The following is a 26083-nucleotide window of genomic DNA, read 5'->3' on the forward strand; positions in this document are numbered from 1 at the left end:
TCTCCATTCTTAAAGGTTTTTAAGGCCCGGCTTGACAAAGCCCTAGCTGGGATGATTTAGTTGGGAATTGGTCCTGCTTTGAGCAGGGGGTTGGACCAGATGACCTCCTGAGGTCCCTTCCAACCCTGATATTCTATGATTCTTCGATTCTATGATATGAGCTCTCGATGCCGAGCAAACAGGAAGAGGAATTTCAAAATTCCCATGGCTTTAAAAGGGTGTGTGTGTGTGGAAGGTGTTTGCCTGGATGCAAGGTAGCAGAGTTGAAACTTCTGACCAGAGTGGTCAGGATGGGCATTGTGGGATGTCTTCCGGAGGCCTATTACTGTGATAAAATCAAGTACAAATGTCTATATTGGCACTTGGGTGACAAAACTTTTGATTAAAAAGCCTTACAACTTTTGTCAAGGTGGTTTTATAATCTCACTGAAACTGAGGAGTTCCATCATCAAAAGTGGCTTTGCAGAGTATACACCTCCACTGTTTAACACCAAAAGCTGCCTTTTGGCTAAAAATCTTTGCAGTGTAGACAAGGCGTAAGGAACAATGATGGATAACCAGTATCCACACTCATGTTTCCTGCTGGTTCCCATTAAGGTTTTCCACACCATAATGTGTAGCAATTGTTGATGAATGGAGAACCATAAAATATGGAATTGATATTAGTAGGGTGGGTTCTTCATAATTCATTTATCTGAGTAATAAACATATCATTTTTCAGTGTGTGTAGAGCAAACACTGCCTCACCCATGAAAACAGCCTCCAGTAGTGCATGCTGTGGCTCATATTAACATTGTCTCTCCATCCAGGCATTTGAAAAGTGACCACCACCCTAGAGCCTGGGCACATACAGAAAGTCAGGGGAACATACGGTACATGCAGGAGACACCATTCTGCCTCAGAATTGGACACCTTTTCCCCTACTCCATGTCAGATTCCAACACAACCGACTTCACCAACCCCTCCACCTTCATCCTGCTGGGTATTCCCGGCCTGGAGGCTGCCCATGTCTGGATCTCCATCCCCTTCTCCGCCATGTATGTCATAGCCGTCTTGGGGAACTTCACCATCCTGTTCATTGTGAAGATGGATCCCAGCCTCCATGAGCCCATGTACTATTTCCTCTGCATGCTGGCCGTCACCGACCTGGTCCTGTCTACGTCCATCCTGCCCAAAATGCTGAGCATCTACTGGTTCAATTCCAGGGAGATCGATTTCAGTGCCTGCCTCACCCAGATGTACTTTATTCACTGCTTCACAGTGATGGAGTCTGGGATCTTCGTGGCCATGGCTTTTGATCGTTATGTGGCCATCTGTGATCCCCTGAGACATTCCACCATCCTGACAAATCCTGTGGTTGTCAAGATCGGCCTGGCCGTGGTGCTGCGTGGTGGCATGTTCATACTGCCCTATCCCATCCTGGCGAGGCAGTGGCCATATTGCAGAACCAACATCATCCCCCACACGTACTGCGAGCACATAGCCGTAGTGAAACTGGCCTGCGCAGACATCCGTGTCATAAGTTACTATAGCCTCTCTATGGCATTCTTGTTGACTGGTCTGGATGTGTTTTTTATCGCCGTGTCCTATACCCAGATCCTCAGGGCCATCTTCAGCCTCCCCACAAAGGACGCCTGGCTCAAGTCTTTTGGGACCTGCAGCTCCCACCTCTGTGCCATCTTAATCTTTTACATCCCAGGTCTCTTCTCCTTCATCACGCACCGGTTTGGCCACAATGTGACTCTGTATTTCCACATTCTCCTTGCCAACGTGTACCTCCTGGTTCCCCCCATGCTGAACCCCATCATCTATGGGGTGAGGACCAAACAGATCCGGAACAGGCTGCTCCAGCTTTTTACTGATAAAGGAACTAAAGGTTTCTCCTGGTGCTCTGGCTCTCAGACCGAGCTCCGTGCAGAGCTGGCTGGTGACATAGTGCTGGGCCCCCTTCCCTGAATCACTTACTGAACAGTCACAGAGACATTCAACCCTTTCCTGGCCTTACTGTGCTGTGTAAGCCTGATAAACTGGGGAATCGGACTGTGCTCAACTCACTAACTCATAGAGTTGCCACCTTTCTAATTGCTGATAACTGGACACCTGACACCCCCTTGCCCTGCCTCTTCCCTCAACGCCTTTCCCACTTCTGTGCCATTTCCCCCAACACCCCCCCCCATTGATCACTCATCCCCTCCCACCATCACTCGCTGGATCATCTCCACCTTCCACCCCCGCCAGCTGGGTTCCTTCTGCTCCAAGGCTGGGACCGGAGCTGCTGCAGCCGACAAGCAGCCTGCAGTGAGGAGACAGCGCTGGGGCAGACAGGCAAATCAGGAGCGGACAGGGAAGGCGTAGAAAAGCAGCTGAGGGTTGGGAGCACGATTGTGCTGCAGGCGGGTGAGATTGTGCCTCATACAGCTCGTGGGCCCTGGAGCTCAGCTACAGAGTCCTGAGGGCAGAGACCCTTGTGTGGTTTATTTCCTTAGCTTCCCCTTTGTTCCCCCTGGCGGGAGGCCTGTAGCTGGCAGAGCTCTGCAGTGGGGATGTGCTGGGAGCCCTTTGCCCTGAGCCAGGCCTCGGGGCAGGGCAAGGGGTCAGCTTTGGCGCTAGGAGGACAACAGCTGAGAGAGGCGGAAGGAACAGCCCCTGCATTAGCTGGAAAGGCAGGATGCTGGGCAGAGGCCGGGGTCGCTGTGGTAGCTGATAGGGAGGGAGATCAGTGGCACAGCTGCCATTAGCCGGCTATTTCCACACGTACACGGCACCTTATCTGGAGCTACAGGGCCCCCGTTGCCCAGGGGATGAATCGGGACAGTGAAGCTTAGTCTGACGTATGCTCTGTGTGGCTTTTGATCAGTACATAGAGGAGCATCCATGGAAAAAATGAGCTGGTGCTTAGCCCCTGTCAGCAGCCAAGCTTCCCTCCCTCCCTTCAGCACCTCTCACTCACCGGTGGCCCCGGGGATCAACTCCTCCCACTCTCTCCCTGTGCCTCCCACTCACCACAGATGAGCTGTTTTGCAGCATGCAGGAGGTGCTGGGAGGTGTGGAGATGGGGCATGCTCGACGGGTGTCGGGGGGGGCAGAAAGATGCAGGGAAGAGATGGGGCAGGGTTGGGGCCTGGGAGAAATGTTACCTGGTGTTGTCAGAACCCCCAACAGGGGCAACTTAATTATTTCACTCCAGGAGGTGTAAGGAATAAATCAACAGGAACTCAGCGATTCTGTCTGATCAAGGAGCAGTGCAAGTCAGCAGGCTCTTGTCTCACACTGCAGTTTATTGGATTTAAGTGGATGGGAACCTGGGAGGCAGTGACCATGAGATGGTCGAGTTCAGGATCCTGACACAAGGAAAAAAGGAAAGCAGTAGAACAGAGACCCTGGACTTCAGAAAAGCAGACTTCGACTCCCTCAGGGAACTGATGGGCAAGGTCCCCTGGGAGAATAACATGACGGGGAAAGGAGTCGAGGAAAGCTGGCTGTATTTTAAAGAAACCTTATTGAGGTTGCAGGAACAAACCATCCCAATGTGTAGGAAGAAAAGTAAATATGGCAGGCGACCAGCTTGGCTTAACAGTGAAATCCTTGCTCGTCTTAAACACAAAAAAACAGCTTACAAGAAGTGGAAGATTGGACAAATAACCAGGAAGGAGTATAAAAGTATTGCTCAGGCATGCAGGAGTGAAATTAGGAAGGCCAAATCACACTTGGCGTTGCAGCTAGCCGGAGATGTTAGGAGTAACAAGAAGGGTTTCTTTAGGTATGTTAGCAACAGGAAGAAAGTCAAGGAAAGTGTGGGCCCCTTGCTGAATGAGGGAGGGAACCTAGTGACAGAGGATGTGGAGAAAGCTAGTGTACTCAATGCTTTTTTTGCCTCTGTCTTCACAGACAAGGTCAGCTCCCAGACAGCTGCACTCTGCAGCACGGTATGGGGAGGAGGTGACCAGCTCTCTGTGGAGAAAGAAGGAGTTCGGGACTATTTAGGAAAGCTGGACGAGCACAAGTCCATGGGGCCGGATGCGCAGCATCCGAGGGTGCTAAAGGAGTTGGCCGATGAGATTGCAGAGCCATTGGCCATTATCTCTGAAAACTCATGGCGATCGGGGGAGGTCCCGGACGACTGGAAAAAAGCTAATGTAGTGCCCATCTTTATAAAAGGGAAGAAGGAAGATCCAGGGAACTACAGGCCAGTCAGTCTCACCTCAGTCCCGGGAAAAAACATGGAACAGGTCCTCAAGGAATCAATCCTGAACCACTTAAAGGAGCGGAAAGTGATCAGGAACAGTCAGCATGGATTCACCAAGGGCAAGTCATGCCTGACTAACTTAATTGCCTTCTATAATGAGTTAACCGGCTCTGTGGATGAGGGGAAAGCAGTGGATGTGCTATTTCTGGACTTTAGCAAAGCTTTTGATACGGTCTCCCACAGTATTCTTGCCAGCAAGTTAAAGAAGTCTGGGCTGGATGAATGGACGGTAAGGTGGATAGAAAACTGGCTAGATGGTCGGGCTCAACGGGTAGTGATCAATGGTTCCATGTCTAGTTGCCAGCCAGTATTAAGTGGAGAGCCCCAAGGGTCAGTGCTGGGGCCTGTTTTATTCAATATCTTCATTAACGATCTGGAGGATGGTGTGGACTGCACCCTTAGCAAGTTTGCAGATGACACTAAACTGGGAGGAGTGGTTGATACGCTGGAGTGTAGGGCTAGGATACAGAGGGACCTAGACAAATTAGAGGATTGGGCCAAAAGAAATATGATGAGGTTCAACAAGGACAAGTGCAGAGTCCTGCACTTAGGACAGAAGAATCCCATGCATTGTTACAGACTAGGGACCGAATGGCTGGGCAGCAGTTCTGCAGAAAAGGACCTAGGGGTTACGGTGGACGAAAAGCTGGATATGAGTCAACAGTGTGCCCTTGTTGCCAAGAAGGCTAATGGCATTTTGGGTTGTATAAGTAGGGGCATTTCCAGCCAATCGAGGGATGTGATCATTCCCCTCTACTCAACACTGGTGAGGCCTCATTTGGAGTACTGTGTCCAGTTTTGGGCCCCAAACTACAAGAAGGATGTGGATAAATTGGAGAGAGTCCAGCGGAGGGCAACAGAAATGATTAGGGGCCTGGAGTACATGACTTATGAGGAGAGGCTGAGGGAAGTGGGATTGTTTAGTCTGCAGAAGAGAAGAATGAGGGGGGATTTGATAGCTGCTTTCAACTACCTGAAAGGGGGTTCCAAAGAGGATGGATCTAGACTGTTCTCAGTGGTAGAAGATGACAGAACAAGGAGTAATGGTCTCAAGTTGCAGGGTGGGGGGGTTAGGTTAGACATTAGGAAAAACTTTTTCACTAGTAGGGTGGTGAAGAACTGGAATGGGTTACCTAGGGAGGTGGTGGAATCTCCTTTCTTAGAGGTTTTTAAGGTCAGGCTTCACAAAGGCCTGGCTGGGATGATTTAGTTGGGTTTGGTCCTGCTTTGAGCAGGGGGTTGGACTAGATGACCTCCTGAGGTCCCTTCCAACCCTGAGATTCTGTGATTCTATGATTCTAAGCACACACAAGCATAAGCAATAGGCGTAGAACATCCCGGATATTGCCCTAACATCGGGGACGGTATTGAGTAACTACCAGCAGGTTCGCGCTGGCCAGTTGCTCACTCACCGAGGAGAAAGGGTGTCAGGAAAAAGGTCTCTCAAGATGGCTTCAGAGGGCTGCTCCCAAGTACACTCTATTAGCCAATCTTTTATAACTAACTTCTACAAAACACACAGGTCATAATGACCCCACTGGACCATCACTTTTCTAACTTTCAGTAAACTTTTAATATCAGAGGGGTCTAGACTCAAGGTTTCCCATTCACCAATGTTTTCAGTGTCAGCTGTTTACTGGTCTGTCCCCTCCTCCCATTCAGGTTAGCAGAAACTTCCAGCTACATACGACCTTGTTTCTAAAAGCCTGTCTCCTTATTTACCCTTAGCTATGTGGTGTTCTGTTCCATTAATTCAGGGTGGCTGAATGCACATAATATGTTTTCCATTAGGTTGATCACATGCTGGGGTATACACACCCCTCAAGTCCAGAGCAAGGGAAGGGGTGGAGTGGGGGTGGGGCCTGGGGTGGAGCAGGGTGGGAAGAGGCGGGGCAAGGGTGGGGGCTTGCAGTTAAGGTTGGAGTGGGGGCAGGGCTTGGCATGGAGTGGGGATCAAGCACCCCCTGGATAGAGAGGATCTCAGTGCTTATGCCACAGCTAATGAGCTGCTCAGAGTCTTCTCTCAGGCTTCAATTCTGGTGGGATTCTCCAGTGAGGTGTTCCCCTGGCCATGCCTCCTGGATGGGGACCTGGAGGTCAGGAATATGTGTGTGCATGTGCATCCATGTGTCTTTTTGAGCATATGAATCTTTGTGGGTGGTGTACATAGGGTGACCAGATGTCCCAATTTTATAGGGACAGTCCCGATTTCTGGGGCTTTTTCTTATATAGATACCTATTACCCCCCACCTCCTGTCCCGATTTTTCACACTTGCTATCTGGTCATCCTATGTACACATGGGGGTATGTGTGTATGTGCATCTGAATCCATGTGTGTCTGCGTCCGTGGGACTGTGTGGATGGAGAAATTTGCTTTTGTGTGGACTACCATGAGCTAAATGCCACTACCCAACGCCACTCACAGATGAGCTATTGGAGAACCTGGGACACATCCAGTTTATCTCCACCTTAGACTTAAGCAAGGGGTACAGGCAAGTGCCACTCGATGACCCAGCCAAGGACAGTTCAGCCTTCGTCACCCATGTTGGGCTGTATGAATTTAATGTGCTGCCTTTCGGGCTGCACAGTGCACCCGCTACTTCCCAAAGACTGGTCAATAACCTTCTGGCTGGATCTGGTGAATTTGCAGTAGCCTATCTTGACGATGTGGCCATATTCTCTGATTCATGGGCAGAACACCTGGAACGCCTCCAAGCGTCTTCCAGCGCATACGGGAGACAGGGCTGACAGTTAAGGCTAAAACATGTTAAATAGTCCTAAACAGGGTGACTTACGTCAGACACCAGCTGGGGCATGGAACTATCAACCCCTGACAAGCTAAGGTAGAGGCTATGCAGACTTGGCCTGTCCCTAAGTCAAAAAGGCAGGTCCAATCCTTCCTAGGCTTGGCAGGATATTACAGGTCATTTGTGTTGGAACATGTAAGGGCAAAGCAAAAAACTGGGAAACTGCTGTTGGTGGCACCAGGAATGGCCCAGTATTAACAGAAGGGTGGAAAACAACAGTGCCAATGTAGGCTCCCTGTATCAGGCCTCTGCTTGCCCGAACCGCTTCCATGTTCAGACTTTAATTAACCCCACAGGCCAGATGGAAAGAATGGAATGTGTGGCAACTAGTTATCAGTGCAACACTGATACCAGGAGGCAATTATAAAGCCTGCTTGCACCTGGCTGAAGGGAGTGAAACAAAATAACCGGTCAGGAAAAAGTTACTAACGAGATAATTTGTTTTCTGCCAAGTATGATTTAACCTGTTCAGTGTAATTGCTACTTTATAATGTATCTGCTATATGGGAACTAGAAGGGAGGGAAGAAGAGGGGGGGAAGGGGGGAGGGGCTGGGCAGTGGGGGTAATAGAGATGCTTAGCTGAAATCATGTATAAAGAGAGAGAGCTGCTTGTATGGAGTGTGCTTGATTTGAGACTTGTCTGTCTCCAAGTACTGTGCTTTGAGATCTCAAATAAACCTTTGTTTGCTTCTCCACCTTGGTGTGTCTATTGGAGCGAGGCACACCGGGCAACGAACCACTGTTGCTGTCGCCTCAGGCCTTTGTGCCTGCAACACTGCTGTTGAACAGAGATGGCTTTAGGGAGTAAAGGCACGGGCGAGTGCCGCTTCTGCGCTTAATAAATACATTAAATAAATCTTTCTGTGACTGATAGATTTAGGTTTACCCCTTCCCCCTCCCTTCTCCTTGTTAAGGGTTTAATAAGGTTGCAGCTGCCTAAGGAATGTGGGGATCTAAAAAATGTCTTTTGGGATGAAGAAGTGTTATCTCCCTCTCCGTCTCCCTTTCTTTCCCAGCTGCACTGGTCCTTTCCTCCCTGCCCTGCAAACCGCTAATCCAAAAAGTTCATAATTGCAATTAGAGCAAAGAAGTCTGTCTTCAAAGTAAAACTTATTTGTAAAATATGCTAATAAGATAAATAATAATCAGGGGCAAAATAATTCTATTCAATATAGAGTTATCAATATTCATTGTATGGGCGTTCATCTACTTCAGAAGGGTTTTGGGGGTGTTGTAATAAATGTAAAAGTTGACATACTAGTGTAAACAAAAAAAGTAAATTGTAACTAATCCAGTGCTTACTAAACAGTTGGGTCCAGGGGAACAAGTACCGCAGTAAAGAAGCCCATCTACTCAAATGTGCCTCTGGGTCTGCCTGTTCTTCTTCCAGCAATCTGTACACACTGCAGCCAGATTGCCACTTCACTGACAGACCTGATGAGGGAGAAGCAACCAAATGCAGTTAAGTGGACTGGGGAGTGTCAGGGAGCCTTTAAGCAGCTTAAGGCTGCCCTTCGGCCTGACCCTGTACTAAGAGCCTGGAGTTACTCCTGCAGAAAAGGGGTTAAAAGCAGCCCTGCAGAGGGCAGCAGCAGGGAAAGGGATTCAGAACAGCTCGGGGAAGATGACTGGGTAGCTGTGGCCAGCTCAATCAGGGCCCTGCTGGCCCTTATCAGAGCCACTCTCTCTCTAGCCTCGGAGAGGGAAGGACCTGGCTGCTTGGGAGCTGAGCAGGGTACCTAGGGAGGAGCAGTGCTGGGGAAGGGCAGAGGGAGCTGGGGAGCTCCAGCCTAGCTGAGCCCCGGCTGCAGGCAGAGATAAGGGCCCACAAAGGGGTACTAAGGCTTCAGAGGAGCAGCCCAGGAATAGGCAGAGGCAGCCGGTCCGAACCCACTTGCCAATGGTGAGTGGTTCACAGACTGTGTCTGCCCCAGGGAGCGGGGGCTAGATGATGAGTGGCAGTAGCCACTGAGGCAAAGTGGGGATAGAGGGTTGAGGGTTCCTCTGGGTGGGCAGACCCAGATTGTGGGTTGCTGCGGGGGGTATAATCAGATGTAAAGGGCACTGGAGTCTGGGAGGGACACGGGGGCCAGCGGCAGGTGAGACACCAGCTGGTAGAGCTAATTCTCAAGACGACCAGCAGGAGGCGCTGCGCCCAGGCTTTGACCAACCTTTCCTCGTAACCAGGGATGCAGCAGAGCACGGTGCGGGAGCTGTTTTAGTGCAGAAAGGGCTAGATCAACAATTTCACCCTGTCGTGTTTCTAAGCTCCCTGAGAGGGAAAGCCACGGTCTGCCTCCGAGGAAGAATGTTATGCCATTGTGTATGTGTGGCATTGAACTCTATATGATTTTATGAAAATATGCTAATATAACTGGAATATGCTTCATGCCAAAGGTCTCTTGTAAGGTATCATTACAAAGCTTATAATCTACTGAGTGTGATCATCCTAGTTGTATAAATGTACCACTCTTGTATCTGAAACTAGAAATATGAAATATAACTCTGAGGGCCTATTGTAATTATGCAAAGTGTGGGCCATTAATGGTGGTTTGGAATCTTGATGGCTCCCATTAACCAGGACAATTGACTGCAGATGGGTGTGTTTTACCTGTAAGTCTTCCTGTGTACCTGTGTGCTGGCAAGTGGGCAATGAAGTCTTGCAGTAACATGTGATCATGTCACCTGAACTGGAATCCATCTTTAACCTGGTGCTTTTCCAGTGAGGAGGGGTGGGAACCCAGAGGGACCAAGGATTCCCGCCTTATGCAAAAGATATATAAAGGGGTGGAACAGAAGAAAGGGAGGGAGTGGCGCCATCATGAGGAATCCCCTAGCTACCACCTGAGCTGGAACAAGAGCTGTACCAGGGGAAAGAATTGTGCCCAGACTAGGAAGGTGTCTGAGGAAAAAAAACTTACTGAAGCATCTCTGAGGGTGAGATGATCTGTATTCACTTTGATTAGACATAGATTTGTGCATTTTATTTTATTTTGCTTGATGACTGACTTTGTTCTGTTTTTCACTGCCTGGAACAACATAAATCCTACTTTCTGTATTTAGTAAAATCACTTTTTACTTATTAATGAACTCAGAGTATGTATTAATACCCAGAGGGGCAAACAGCCATGCATCTCTCTCCCTCAGTGTTATAGAGGGTGAACCATTTATGAGTTTACCCTGTATAAGCTTTATACAGGGTAAAATGGATTTATTTGGGTTTAGATCCCATTGGGAGTTGGGCATCTGAGTGCTAAAGACAAGAACACTTCTGTGAGCTGCTTCCAGTTAAACCTACAGTGGTTAGGGGATGTGATTCAGACCTGGGTCTGGGTTTGCAGCAGGCTAGTGGGTCTGCCTCAAACCAGGCAGGATATTGAAGTCCTGAGCTGGTAGGGAAGGCAGGGGCAGAAGTATCTTGGCACATCAGGTGGCAGCTCCCAAGGAGGGTTCTGTGATACAACCCGTCACAGTGCGCTCTGGAGAAGCTACACCCATATATTTGGGGACGGCGTTTCCACCTGCAGACTGACCATGCTGCGCTGAAGTGGCTTCACACAGTCAAAGAGACTAACAAGAAACTTCATCAGTGGAGTTTAGCTCTCCAAGACTCTGATTTTGAAGTACAACACATTTCCCGTGCACTCACCCGAGCCCTAATTGTTTAGTTCTTCATGTTATCCGCAGTAATTTTAGTATGGGCATGTATCTTAAATGTTTTTTCCTAGACTTCCCGGAAGAAACCACAGCTAGAGTGGACCAAACCTAAACCAGGCTGCCCAGCATCGTCTGTGATTTGGAAGAAGGTGGGGGGGTGTGAATCGGGGAAGGGGGTAGCACCATTTCTCTGGGCGTTTCAGCCATTCAGTTTTCTCAGAAGTGTTAATTCGTTAGACCTAACCCTAATTGCCTTCCATGCACACAGACAGGCAGTCCGAGAGAGACCCCAGGAAGAGAGGGAAGCTATCACGGTCCCAGGAATGCTTAGGGTAGCAGGAAGTGAGTTGGCAGGATGTCAGGAGACCAATGGAAAGGGGGTGTGGGCTTTTGAACTGGGAACAGCAGCCCTTCCAGGTTCCTCTTGGGTGGTAAAGCTGTGCTGGGAGGGCCATCTTGCCTGTAACATCACTGCTTCTGTCTCCTCCACCTGCGCCTGTAGCCAGACAGAGAGCCCGACCCTGGATGCCTCTATCCAGATCCTGGTGTGGTTATGCAGAGACTGTGGCCTGCATTTCCCATTCACAGAAAACCAGGCTGGAGGAACCATCCAATGCGAAAGGTGCCCGCTGATGGTATCTCTCAGGAAGCAGGTGGAATAACTTGCCCAGGGAGGTTGTGGAATCTCCATCACTGGGGATTTTTAAGAGCAGGTTAGACAAACACCTGTCAGGGATGTTCTAGATCATGCTGGTCCTGCCATGAGTGCAGGGGACTGGACTTGATAACCTCTCGAGGTCCCTTCCAGTTCTATGATTCCATGATTCTATTATTTCCTGTGAAGGGCCCAACACAAGGGGCCCTGAACTGCAGTGGGGATTCTGGACACTTCCATAACACAAATAATGATCATAAATAATCAGCACAACAATCCAGCCAAATCAGGGCCTAGCCCCCCTTTGCCTTTAGCTACAGAGGAAGGTCAAACCATGTTTGCCAGCTACAGAGTGTCAGTAACCTGAGTACAGGTGGACACGGGGACCCTCCTGAGCTCAGACAGGAGAATTCGTTCAGTCTCATTCCAGTGGTCAAAAACCCAGGTGCTCCGCACTGGAGATTCTGGCTTCTTCTCAGGCTCAGCTTGACCTATGGGAATCCAAGACCCTCCAGCTGGGGCAGTCCTGGAAAGTCTGACTCAGCCTGGAACATTCGATTTCAATTCCCCCTGAGAGAGACTGGGAGGAAATGAACCGAGAGGGAGAGAAGAAACCCAGTGCAAACACTGATCCAGTCTCTGTCCTGCCTATGGGGCCCCTTTGTTCCTGGGCAGCTGTTTGGGGAGGGAAAGGCCTCTGTGCCCAGGACAGGCCTGCGGCTGCACTCCAATCACGTAACGTCGTGCTGGTGTTGCTTTTACTAAGTCTCTTCTCCTGAAGCAACCACTATAACTGTGATGCGGTGGCAGGTTTCTGAGTAGGTGCAGAAGTGGAGGCCTGAAGTTCACACCTCACAGAAGCAGAGAACTCACAAACTCCAGATTGTTCTGAAAATGTCAAATTCACCCTGAGAGGATGGTGAAGGCTCAGGCTCCCTCTTCCAGCCTTTCCTCCGCATCCCAACTAACAAACAGGCCCTGCCAGAGCGGGAGTCCATTTCCTTCTTGGTGTGAGGGAGAGACCGTGGTTACAGCAGGGAAGTCAGGACTCCTGGGTCCTGTGTGTCATCCTGCCACTCAATCTCTGTGTGACCTTGGCTACTATCTATCCAGCTATTCTGGGCATTGACAGGGTATCTGACCCTATGCTGATCTAGGCATTATCCCTAGTGTCTTTACTAATCAGCTAGAATTTTTAAATATACACAAATACAGAGAGAGCAGCTAATTCCTCTCTGACTCAGAGGAGAACCCAAGAGTTCTCATCTCCTTTGGGAAGGTCCCTTAATTACTGTTTACTCCTAAAGCTGCATAAATAGCACAGAAGCACAGACAGGCTGGTCTCCAACCTGTTTACATCCAGATGAAGCTTCTCCCCTAGAGGCTGAGCGAACCCCCCTGGGATTGCACAGAGCTATATTATAAATGGTGCACACCCCTGTGTCGGCTCTCGGCATGGGATGCTGCTGCAGATGCTGATGTGAGAGAGGTGTGGGGCACGGCTACCTGAGGAGTCACAGGTACCCATGTCTTGCTGTCCGACACACCCGGTACAACATGGGCATGATGGGATAGAGAATAGGTCTGTTGTTCTTTCCACTCAGCACAGCGGTTAAACATTGCAGAGCCCTTCCCACCAGGGATGAGTTTGTTCCAGTATCATGGGTCAAAACCTCACACTTTGCTGTGCAGCACCGCCCACTCTGGCTGATGGCCTCCAGCCCCGACGTCGCTGCGTTTCAGTGGCACAGGGGATCCTTCACGATGAAATATGTTAGTAGATGTACAAATCCAAATTCTGAGGCTGTGGCCTGTACTTTACTCAGCCTGCACAGAAGCAAAATTCTCCTTGGAGAAAGACCTGAGTAAAGACCTTCTGTGTTAATGTACTGAGACTGTAACCTTCTCCTCTTGCATTTCAGCCCTCTGGCTGTTAGTGGGGAGAGGGGTTGCTGTTACCTGACTTTTATCTGCTGGGAAGTATGGAAGTGCGAGGGCTCCTCCTTTTTCAGCATGGGCAAGACATCTTCAATACTAAATTCATTTGAGAAGTCGACTGAACTGTTTCACCTGAAACTTTCAAAAAACAATTTAGCTGGAAGCCGACACCCAGTGTGGGAAATTTCAGTCCAAAGGGTTAAAGTTTGACAAACATAAATAACTGAAAATGAGGTTTTCTAATGGAAGGTGTCAGGCAGCCGTAACTGACGGCGGTGCCACCAGTAGCACCTACAATGGTCGATCCATTTGTCAGATGCTACCAGTGTGGTGCTCTGCTCTGTTCAGTGTTGATATCACTCGGCTGCGTGCGTGTGTTCCCTCTGTGTGCTGCCCCAGCTCTGCGCAGATAGCTGACACAGCAGATCCGATGAGAACCCCCAATAACCACAGAGTCTAATAAGGTACGAAGGCACTTCAGCCAGGTTTATTGCCATATTGGACACAATAATAGTTCCCTGTAGATTTCTTAGTCTAATTCAGGGCATACTACGAGTATGCGCCCACGGTCAATGGACTCGGCCCACTGCCCCCTTGGCCGGACAAAGACATTGCCCCAGAGATACATTCTTTTACACAGGTACAAACAAGTTACACATGACTCCTGATGTATGAGGTGCAACCCCTCTACGTAGCAAGGTGCCACCTCTCACATTGTACATGTTGGGTCGAACAAAACAACTCTATCCATCATATTACCCTTTTGGCCCTGTCATTGGGATGGGTCAGCCTGTTCCTTGTTATCTGTGTGGAATGTGCAAGTATGTGAATGTTCTGATCTCTGGTGTCCAGTACCTTTTAGGTACGTATCTTCTTGCAGCATCAGCCCTTTCCTTGCCAGCTTCTGTGAGGAGGGCCTGCCTCTGGCTCACAGCTTAACTTTGCTTTATGTTCGCAAAGTATTGTCCATTACTTTAGTTCAGGCCTTAGGCCTCATACCGGGCCTCTGATACCAAGGTTTATATGTCAGGGCCTCCTCTTACTACACCATTTAGGAATCCAGTTCTGTTAAGCTCTTTGCTCCAATAATGTTGGTGTCAAAAAGTTCCACATGCCAAATATGATTAATGTAACAAATTTCCTTTTATAGGTGTTATACGTTCAGTCTTTTGATGGGACTGAATGTTTCCCTCTCCCTGTGTTATGAGGTGGGTCTCAGATTTTAGATCATCCATTCTGACATCCTGTATAACACAGGCCATTACATTTCACCTAGTTACCCCAGTATTGAGCCCAATGACTTGTGTTACACTGAGACCCAGTGTAGACTAGGATTTTACATCATTGAATCATAGAGGCACAGGCTGAGAAGGGCCATCTAGTTTAGCCTGCTGCTGAGATGGAGGATTTCTTGCATCTAAGCCATCCAGGACAGAGGATTATCCAGTTTTTTCTGAAAACCTCCAGCGCAGGAGCTTCCACAACCTCGCGACTCACATGTTCAATTGTCCTCGTGTTTGGACAGTTCGGAAGCTTTTCCCGAAATTTCATCTAAATCTGCTATGCTGGAGTTTGAACTCTTGCCCCGCCCTCCATGGTGAGACAGAACAACTTTTCTCCTCCTTTTCTTTGTCAGCCTTTCAAGTATCTGGAGACTGCTCTCATGTCCCCCTCAATCTCCTCTTTTCTAAACTAAACATACCCAGTTCCACCAGCCTTTTCTTGTACGGTTTGTATTCCTTCCCTTGGATCAGCTTTGCCTGTTGACTCTGGGTCCTCTCCAGTGTCTCTACATGCTTTCTACACATTGGACACCAAAACTGGACACAATGCTCCAGTTGACGCCTAACCAGTGCTGAGCATCATAGAATCATAGAATTATAAAGATTAGCCTCATAAGGTTATCTAGTCCAACGCCCTGTTAAAAGTAGGACCTACCCTGAGAGAGGCATATATCATCTCCCATGTCTTGCATGCTATACCTCTCATAATGCAACCCACACTGTATTTTCTGTTTTTCCAATAGCAAAAAAATCCACACCCCTGAGAGATGAAGCTATATGAACTTAACTTCAGTACAGACAGCACGAGGTAAGGGAAGGAATTGTTCTCTCGACCTAGCTACCACCTTTCCTGGAGGTGGATTTCCCTCACTGATGGGAGAACCCCTACAGTCGGTGTAGGTAGTGTCTACACAGAAGTGCTACAGCAGCGCCACTGTAGCATTTTAAGTGCAGACAAGTCTTCAAGCAGATCTTCCAGAAAAATCACCCAGTCTGGATCTGCAGCCATGGGGACTTGGAGAATCCACCATTTCCCTTCGCAGTTTGTTCCAATAGTTAATCACCCTCAGAGCTGAAAATTTGGCCCTGGGCTTTCCTCTGTCTTTCTCTGCTATATTGCAGAGCCCATTATTACCTATGGTTTTCTCCCCATGAAGTTCTCCATTTGATTGTCCTTTTGATACGATAAATAGATGAAGCTCTTTAAGTCTCTCACTGGCTGGCATTTTCTGCAGCCTCCAATCCTTTTTGTGCCTCTTCTGCACGTTCTCCAAATTTTCAAATTTTGAAATGTAGAACCTGGAACTACCTCCCCCACTGCAACTTGAGACCATAACTCCTTGTTCTTGTTCTGTCAGCTCTGGGGAACTGGCTCCTCTGATGCACTAAGTATCTATAGAGATTGCGGTGTGAACTGTTCTCTGTTTCTCCATTGGAATGTAATCTCTTCCAGTCTTTAATCTTGTTCTCCTCTATCTTCTGATCCCCCTCTTTGTTTCTTTTAACCCAAACAGTTCCAGACATTTCACTCTGTCTGCCTCTGGCAGCCTCCCCCATTCTCAGAGCCTGTCTGGAAAACCCCCTTTCTATCTGCTACATACTTTATAGAGACTGGGTGACCAAACTGAGCGCATGTCCAGAGCAGGTTATTCTCTTTGCCATTGCTTACGCATCTGAACATTGTCTTTGTTTTGGCCATTTCTGCAACTGAGCAGATGTTTATCAATGAAACCGAGAGATTTTCCCTGTGGTGTGTTCTAATTGGGATGTTTTCTCTGCTATATGTTTTGAAAAAGGTTTCGTGTTTTTTGTACTCTCACATTTTGAGGAACTGGGTATATGGGGAACGGTCCACACAGTGGCTATCTAGCCTGGCTTGTGTTTTCTGCTGGTGCCTATTAAGGTTTCCCACACCATGATGTGTAGGAATGGGCATTATCTGGGTCAGTTCTTCATAATTCATTTCTCTGAATAAGGAAAATGTAATTTTTCAGTGTGTGAAGAGCGACCGATCTGCTTCACCCATGAGAACAGCCTCCAGTAGTGCATGTAGTGTCTCATATTAACACTGTCTCTCCATCCAGGAATTACCCTAGTGCCTGGGCACACACAGAAAGTCAGGGGAATCTACAATACATGCAGGAGACACCGTTCTGCCTCAGAGTTGGACACCTTCTCCCCTACTCCATGTCAGGGTCCAAAACAACCAACTTCACCAACCCCTCCACCTTCATCCTGCTGGGCATTCCTGGCCTGGAGGCAGCCCATGTCTGGATCTCCATCCCCTTCTGCACCATGTATGTCATAGCCATCTTCTGGAACTTCACCATCCTGTTCATTGTCAAGATGGAGCCAACCCTCCATGAGCCCATGTACTATTTCCTCTGCATGCTGGCCGTCACCAATCTTTTACTGTCTACGTCCACCATTCCCAAAATGCTGAACATTTTCTGGTTCAATTCCAGGGAGATCGATTTCAGTGCCTGCCTCACCCAGATGTACTTCATTCACCGCTTCTCAGTGATGGTGTCTGGGATCCTCGTGACTATGGCTTTTGATCTCTATGTAGCCATCTGCGACCCCCTGAGACATTCCACCATCCTGACAAACTCTGTGGTGGCCAAGATCGGCCTGGCCATGGTGCTGCGTGGCATCATGGTCATACTGCCCTATCCCTTCCTGGCAAGGCAGTGGCTATCTTGCAGAACCAACATCATCCCCCACACGTACTGTGAGGGCATAACTGTGTTGAAGGTTGCATGTGCTGACATCCGCGTCAGTAGTTACTACACCCTCTCTGTGGCATTCTTGATAACTGGTGTGGATGTCTTTTTTATCTCCATGTCCTATATCCAGATCCTCAGGGCCATCTTCAGCCTTCCCACAAAGGATGCCCGGCTCAAGACTTTTAGGACCTGTGTCTCCCACCTCTTTGGCTTCTTAACCTTTTGCATCCCATCTTTGTTCTCCATCCTCACGCACTGGTTTGACCAGAATGTCCCCATGCACTTCCATGTTCTCATTGCTAACGTGTACTTCCTGGTACCCCCTGTGCTGAACCCCATCATCTATGGGGTGACGACCAAACAGATCAGAAACAGGCTGCTCCGGTTCTTCACTTGTAAAGGGACCTAAAGTTCTCTCCTGCTGCTCTGGCTCTCATACTGAGCTCTGTGCAGAGCTGGCTGGTGCATGGTGCCGCACCCTCTTCCCTGAATCACTGACTGGACAGTCAAAGAGACATTATATCTTTTCCTGATCTTACTGTGCAGTGTCAGCGTTAGAACCTGGGGAATTGGTCTATGTAGAACTCATTGGGTTGCCACTTTTCTTATTGCTGGTAATGGACCCTGAAATCCCCATGCCGTACCCCACCTCTTCTGCCAAGGCTCTGTCCCTGTGCCTCCTCTTTCCATCATATTTTGCTCCTCTACTCCCTACCCTCGTCACACACTGGATCATTTTCACCTCCCTTACCCACCCCCAGCTGCAAGGGAGTTGTTTCAGATTTCACTCGGGATGACCACCGTAACGGTGATTCCTGGGGCTACTTAGAGTCTTAAAAACTCTATTTTTTGGCAGATAACTTAGCAAAATTTGTGGCAGGAGCACTGTATCTAATTCTAATATAAAAGAAAGAAAATTAAATAAATACTAGACCCACTCCACTCTAATACTAACATGTTCTCACATCTTGTGGCCAGTCACATGAGGGACACTGGTTAGGTTTAAAATTCATATATATATATATATATATATATATATATATATATATATATATATATATATATATATATATATACACTATTGTTTATTAGCCAGCCTGCCCATCCCTCAATGCACCAGCCCCTTTTCATGAGCAGATTTCTCTTTACAGAAAGGTAGATTTTAAGTGGCTATAAGTAATAAGTGTACAGATCAATGTAGATTCCTCAAGAAATAAAACAGGGGCTGGACTCAGGGACCTTTCAGGGTCACTTCCAGTTCTAGGAGATAGGTATAGCTCCATATATTATTATCTATTATCTTTATACCTGTTCTGTTCATTCCCTCTGGGGCACCTGGCACTGGCCACTGATGAAGACCGGACACTGGGCTAGATGGACCAATGTCCATTCTTAGGTTCTTATGTTTTTATATGGACTGCAGATGTATCTTCCCCCTGCTGTACCCCACTAGACCCCACTCCCCTCCCAGAGCTGAGATGGAACCCAGCACTGCCTCTCTCTCTCTGCAGAGTTAGGAGCAAAGTAAGAATACACATTAATTTTATTTTTAAATTTAAGCCTAACCAGTGTCCCAGAAGTGAATTGCTATAAGATATAAGAAAATGTTACTCTTAGAGCTGAATGGGTCTAATATTTATTTATTATCAGAGGGGTAGCCGTGTTAGTCTGGTTCTGTAAAAGCAGCAAAGACTCCTGTGGCACCTTACAGACTAACAGACGTTTTGCAGCATGAGCTTTCGTGGGTGAATACCCACTTTGTCGGATGCAAGAGTGGAAATTTCCAGGGGCAGGTAAATATAAGCAAGCAAGAAGCAAGCTAGAGATAACGAGGTTAGATCAATCAGGGAGGATGAGGCCCTGTTCCAGCAGCTGAGGTGTGAAAACCAACGGAGGAGAAACTGGTTCTGTAATTGGCAAGCCATTCACAGTCTTTGTTTAATCCTAAACTGATGGTGTCAAATTTGCAAATGAACTGAAGCTCAGCAGTTTCTCTTAGAAGTCTGGTCCTAAAGTTTTTTTGCTGGAGGATGGCCACCTTAAGATCTGCTATTGTGTGGCCAGGGAGGTTGAAGTGTTCTCCTACAGGTTTTTGTATATTGCCATTCCTAATATCTGATTTGTGTCCATTTATCCTTTTCCTTAGAGACTGTCCAGTTTGGCCGATGTACATAGCAGAAGGGCATTGCTGGCATATGATGGCGTATATTACATTGGTGGATGTGCAGGTGAATGAACCAGTGATGGTGTGGCTGATCTGGTTAGGTCCTGTGATGGTGTCACTGGTATAGATATGTGGGCAGAGTTGGCATCGAGGTTTGTTGCATGGGTTGGTTCCTGAGCTAGAGTTACTATGGTGTGGTGTGCAGTTATTGGTGAGAATATGCTTCAGGTTGGCAGGTTGTCTGTGGGCGAGGACTGGCCTGCCACCCAAGGCCTGTGAAAGTGTGGGATCATTGTCCAGGATGGGTTGTAGATCCCTGATGATGCGGTGGAGGGGCTTTAGCTGGGGACTGTATGTGATGGCCAGTGGAGTCCTGTTGGTTTCTTTCTTGGGTTTCTCTTGCAGTAGGAGGCTTCTGGGTACACGTCTGGCTCTGTTGATCTGTCTCCTTATTTCCTCGTGCGGGTACTGTAGTTTTGAGAATGCTTGTATAAATATAAATATAAATATAAATAATATTTATTTATTAGATTGGGGAATTCGATGTAGTTTTCAAATGTCTAAGTAGCCCCTGGAATCACAGTCATTGTTGCCTCCTCCACACCAAAATCTAAAATTGCTGCCCTTCCGCTGGGGAGGAAAGACATGGAGAGGATCCAGCAATTGACAGGGAGACGAGAGGAGAGGAGCAAGCGACTGAGGCGGGGAAGAGGTGGGGTAAGGGATGTGGTCTCAGGGGTCCAGTTACCAGCAGTTAGAAAGGTGGCAGCCCAGTGAGTAGTACATAGACAGATTCCCTCTTTGTCATGCTTTCAGAGCACAGATAGATCAGGAAAGGATTTAATGTCCTTAAATAACCCCTGATTCAGGGAAGGGGGCCCAGCACCTGTCACCAGCCAGCTCTGCATGGAGCTCGGTCTGAGAGCCAGAGCACCAGGAGAAAACTTTAGGTCCCTTTATGAGTGAAGAGCCGGAGCAGCCTGTCCCGGATCTGTTTGGTCCTCACCCCGTAGATGATGGGGTTTAGCATGGGGGGCACCAGGAGGTACACGTTGGCCATGAGAACATGGAAATACAGGGCCACATTCTGCCCAAACCGGTATGTGAGAGAGGAGAAGAGAGCTGAGAGGTAAAAGGTTAAGATGGCACAGACGTGGGAGCCACAGGTCCCAAAAGTCTTGACCCGGGAGTCCTTTGTGGGGAGGCTGAAGACGGCCCTGAGGATCTGGATATAGGACACGGCAATAAAAAACACATCCAGACCAAGCACATAAAATGCCATAAAGAGGCCATAGTAATTGCTCACGCGGATGTCAGCACAGGCCAGTTTCACCACGGCCATGTGCTCACAGTGCGTGTGGGGGATGATGTTGGTTCTGCAATATGGCCGCCGACTCGCCAGGAAGGGATAGGGCAGTATGAGCATGCTGCCACGCAGCACTATGGCCAGGCCCATCTTGGCCACCACAGGGTTTGTCAGGATGGTGAAATGTCTCAGGGGATGGCAGATGGCCACGTAGCGATCAAAAGCCATGGCCACGAATATCCCAGACTCCATCACTGCAAAGCAGTGAATGAAGTACATCTGGGTGAGGCAGGCACTGAAATTGATCTCCCTGGAATTGAACCAGAAGTTACTCAATGTCTTGGGTGCAATGGACGTGGACAGGACCAGGTTGGTGACGGCCAGCATGCAGAGGAAATAGAACATGGGCCTATGGAGACTCGGCTCCCTCTTCACAATGAACAGGATAGTGAAGTTCCCCAAGATGGTTATGGCGTACATGGCACAGAAGGGGATGGAGATCCAGACAAGGGCTGCCTCCAGGCCAGAAATGCCCAGCAGGATGAAGGTGGAGGGGTTGGTGAAGTTGGTTGTGTTGGAATCTGTCATGGAGTAGGGGAGAAGGTGTCCAACTCTGAGGCGGAACGGTGTCTCCTGCATGTACCGTGTGATCCTCTGATTTCCTGTATGTGCCCAGGCCCCACGGTGATGGTCGCTTTTCAAATGCCTAGATGGAGAGACAATGTTAATATGAGACACTACATAAACTACTGGAGGCTGTTCTCATGGGTGAAGCGGATTGGTCGCTCTATACACACTGAAAAATGACATTTGAACAACTGACCCTGCTAATGCCAATTCCATATTTCATGGTGCTCCTTGTGTCAATAATTCCTACATGTCATGGTGTGGAAAACCTTAACAGGCACCATCAGGAAACATGTGTCTCATTGTTCCTGAGGCCTTGTCTACACTGCCAAATGTTTTTGCAGAAAGGCAGCTTTTGGTGAAGAAGCAATGGAGCTATACACGCTACAAAGCCACTTTCGATGATGCAACTCCTCAGTTTCAGTGATGTAGTAAAACCACCTTGGCAAGAGTTGTAAGGGTTTGTACACACAAGTTTTGTCACCAAAGTGCCTAGTTAGACGCTCGCAGAGTTTAAACTCAGCTGCTGTGCATCCAGATAAACACCTTATGTCCTTCCCCCTTTAAAGCCCAATAATTCTGAAATTCCCCCTCCTGTTTGCTCAGTGTGGGGTGTTCATATCACATCTTCCCGGTGGTCATGGTGGCTCTACGCAGACAATGCTCTCCTGCTAGGACCACAGCAGAACTGCTGGATATGCTCAGAATATGGGGAGAGGAGGCTACGAGGAGGAGCTGTACTGGAGCCATAGGAATTTCAATACCAAGGGCGGTTTTCATGGAGCTTGTGGGGAAAGAGCTCTGATTGGGACATGCTGCAGTGCAGAGCAAAGGTGAAGGAGACAAGTGCTCCACAACTGCAATTTTTATAAGGAGTCGGATGTTATCCTTGGCAGCAACCCCACCTCCATGGCCAAGAGTCCTGTGGGTGCTTCGGCTGGGCTGGAGCTGGCGGAAGCTGGACCTAACCCAAAGGAGGAAGTCATTGAGGAAAAGGTGGAGGCAGAAGAAGGTGTGGTTCCCAGGTCAGGGTTGCCCAGGAGGTGGCCAGGTAGTCTCGGCAGTCACAATCAGGTGAGTCAGAAGCGAAGAGAGGACCCTGGCTGGATTTCTGTGTGCTGGGTATTTCCCCGTGCGGCTAGGCAGCGCGGTGGGGCAGGTTGTTGATGCTCACTGAGATTTCACAGGATTCCTCCAGAGAGATCTTCAGGACATTTTCCTGCCGGTACTCAGCAATCCTCTGCCGGAGGGTCCTTGGCAGAGCTGCTTTGTTCCTTCCCCTACTGAGGGACACTTTTCCATGCCATTCGGTAATTACTTGGGCCAGGACCAAAGCAGCACCCAGGGGAGCAGCACAGGGACCTGGGCAGAAGCTATAAGCATGTAGTAGCTGCACCCTTGCCTCTTTGCTTCCCTTCCGAAGAGGGATACCTGCCCCTGCCTGTGGAAAAGGATGGGAAACTATGGAGAATTGCCCCCTGAGAAGTGCCCCGCACCCCTCTCACATTGCTTTTATCCCAGGCACAATGTCCTCTGTCCCGGGGTGCACGCACCATGCTTGTGGTGTTTGCTGGCATGTGTGCTTCCCAAGGGCCAGCAGGAAAGTGATTGGTGTGTTACCAAGGGTGTATTTTAATATATCATTTCAATGCTGTATGTACACTTAACAAGAATGCTTCTGTTTATTGTTACTTGTGCTTCACCAGACAAGTCTTTGGAAGGAGGCTCCCACTCCACTCCAGCCGAGCATCTCTGCTGGAGAAGAAAGTGTCCAAGATATAGCAAGGAAAATATGTTCCAGGAGGTGCTGCAGTATTGTAACACCCACAAGACAGAATGCAGGCAGTGGAGGGAAAGTGACAAGCAGGAAAGAAGAAAATGAGGCATAAACACGATAGAGAGGCTGATAAAAGTTTTGGAGTGGCAACCCGTCATCCTGAAGTCCCTCCTGATACTCCAGACTTAGCAGATGCAACCCACCCTCCCCTTCGGCACATTCAGAACTCTTTCCCATGATCTCCCAAAATGCCACGCATACATTCCTCTCCGATACCTGGGACTTTTGCGTCAGCCCTCCACTGGCACCTCCCCCACCAGGAATGTGCATGTGTCTGTGTGTGTGTGCATGGTGTTGTGGGGGTTTGGGCTATAAAAGCAAAGTTGTTTGAATAATACACACTCTTTATTTGTTTTCATTCCAGTTGTGATAGCAGATGGCAGCAGCAAACAAGCAAGTGGTTTTATCATTTATCCTGGGCCTGAACAATCACAACTGCTTCCTACCCTACTGACACTGGACGTCATTATGCGGTACAGTCCCAAGCACAGCAACAAACATTACTGGTTCTCAGCTTCAAAGTGTTTCCTCAAAGCCTCCCTGATTCAGATTTCTCCTGTTGTGCCCCTCTAATGGCCTTGGTGTCTGGCAGCTCAAAGAAAAGAAAGACAAATACAGGTCAGTGCTGGGTTAAAAGTAAACAATTTAACAAAATGAAAGGAATGTTTTAAAAATTATGTGACAAGGTTAGGAAAGAATGGAAAAGCTGATATGGGATTAGTGTAAAAAATAGTCTAGGAATATAATCAATGCCAGTCAACAGCATGGTTTATGGAAAACCGGCCTTGTCAAATAATGAGAGTGCATGTTTGGTTGATCAAGGGAACTGTGGAGATGCAATACACTTCAATTTCTCAGGCATTTCATTTATTAGAGGAAAACATTGAGAGAAACAAAATGAACCCTGCAATACTAGTGGAGCGCACATAAAATGGACTAAAAACTGGCTAACTGACAGATCTCAGAAAGCCATTGTCAGTGGGCCATTGTCAGTGAATGGGGCTGTTTCTAGTTAGGTTCTGCAGGGATCAGTTCTAGGCTGGATGCTGTTCGATATTTTCATCAATGACCTGCGAGCAAATAGAAAATCACTGCAGATAAAATGTGTGATGACCCAGAAGCTGGCAGAGTGGTTACAACGAGGAATCCAGGGCAGCACACCGATAGAGCTGGAGCATTTGGAGAGCTGGGCCCATGCAAACATAATGTGTTAATACAGACAAATGCAAAGTGATCCTCTTGGAACTGGGAATGGAGGCTCAACCCACAACAAGGCACTATTTTATGGACTGCAGGGACCCGGGAAAGGATTTAGGGTCATTGTGGGCAACCAACTCATCGCGAGCTCCCAGTGCGATGCTGTGGCCAAAAGAGCCAATGCACCCTGGGATGCATAAACAGGCGAGTGATGAGTTGGAGCAGGGGAAGGATGTTGCCTCTGCACATGACACTGGTGAAATCAACTGCCTCCAGTTATGAGGTCCACATTTCAAAAACAATCTTGAGAAATTGGGAAGGGTGCAGAAAAGAGCCACAAAAATGATTGGAAGCTGGAGAAAATGTCTGACAGAGAGAGACTTAAAGAGCTTCATCTATTTATCTCAACAAAAAGATGATCAAGCAGAGACCTTCCTGGGGAGAAAACCTTGGGTAATAATGGACTCTGTAACGTCGTGGAGAAAGGCAGAGGTATGTCCAATCAGTGGAAGCTGAAGCCAGACAACTTCCAGGTGGAAATAAGGGCCAAATGTTTACCTCTGAGGGTGATTAACCATTGGAACGAACTGCGAAGGGAAGTGGTGGATTCTCCAGCTCCCCATGTCTGCCGACCCAGACAGGATGTATTTCTGGAAGATCTGCTCGAGGGCTTGTCTACACTGAGAGTTCTACAGCAGAGCTGCCATAGCGCTTCAGTGTAGACACGACTTACACTGACGGCAGGGGTTCTCCCAGCAGTGCAGGTAACCCACCTCCTCGAGAGGCGGTAGCTAGGTTGATGAAAGAATTCTTCCACTGACCTCATGCTGTCTACACTGGGGTTAGATTGATATAGCTACATCTCTCAGGTGGGTGGATTTTTAGCTGTTGCAAAAAGAGACTATCCAGCTAGTCATGGGCACCTCAGCTGGAGACATAGCACATGAAAGTCATGGTAGATGTTACTACCGTGCCACTCTGTAGAGAAACTGGAAAGGATCCAGAGGCGAGAGACAAAGATGATCCAAGAGATGGAAAACAAGCCATATGAGCAAAGGCTGAAGGAACTAAGAATGTTAATTTGGAAAAGAAGAAATTGAGGGGGGACATTACAGCACTTTTCAAATACTTGAAAGGCTGCCATAAAAAAGATGGAGAAAAGTTGTTCTCTTTGTCACTTAGGGCAGGACAACAGGCAGAGCAGATTTAGATGAAATCTCAGGAAAAACTTCCTAACTGTAAGACCAGGAGGACCGTGAAACAGATGCCTCAGGTGGTCATGGAAGCTCCTTCAATGGGGGTTTTCCAAAGGAGGCTGGATAGTCATCTATCTTGGATGTTTTACACAGATCAAATCATGCATCTTGGCAGGGGATTAGACTAGATGACCTCTGCTGTCCCTTCTCACTCCATGGCTCTATGATTCTATGATGAAAAATCCCAGTGTAGACTATGTCTTAGTCAAATACTAGTTATAGAGTCAATACAGAAGTGACTGGGTGAAATATAATTGCCTTTGTAATACATGAGATCATACTGGATGATCTAATGGTCTCTTGTGATTTTAAACCCTAAGAATCTATCAACAGAGAAAGATCTGGCATTTATATTTACTCTGTCTCATAAACCGCAAACAATA

General features: G+C 48.1%; 2 protein-coding genes across 2 annotated transcripts; one reads left to right on the forward strand and one right to left on the reverse strand.

The window, feature by feature from the left end:
• Positions 1–927: 927 nt before the first annotated feature.
• Positions 928–17722, forward strand: LOC120392629 (olfactory receptor 52M1-like). Its single transcript, XM_039517389.1, has 3 exons — positions 928–1876; positions 17157–17362; positions 17477–17722. Exons 1-3 carry the CDS (start codon positions 928–930, stop codon positions 17720–17722), a joined length of 1401 nt encoding a protein of 466 aa, XP_039373323.1.
• Positions 17723–20423: 2701 nt separating this feature from the next.
• On the reverse strand, positions 20424–21371 carry LOC120392627 (olfactory receptor 52E4-like). Its single transcript, XM_039517387.1, has one exon. It carries the CDS (start codon positions 21369–21371, stop codon positions 20424–20426), a length of 948 nt encoding a protein of 315 aa, XP_039373321.1.
• Positions 21372–26083: the final 4712 nt, after the last annotated feature.

This window comes from Mauremys reevesii, unplaced genomic scaffold (genome assembly GCF_016161935.1).
Source record: "Mauremys reevesii isolate NIE-2019 unplaced genomic scaffold, ASM1616193v1 Contig105, whole genome shotgun sequence".
Taxonomy (NCBI): Eukaryota; Metazoa; Chordata; order Testudines; family Geoemydidae; genus Mauremys; species Mauremys reevesii.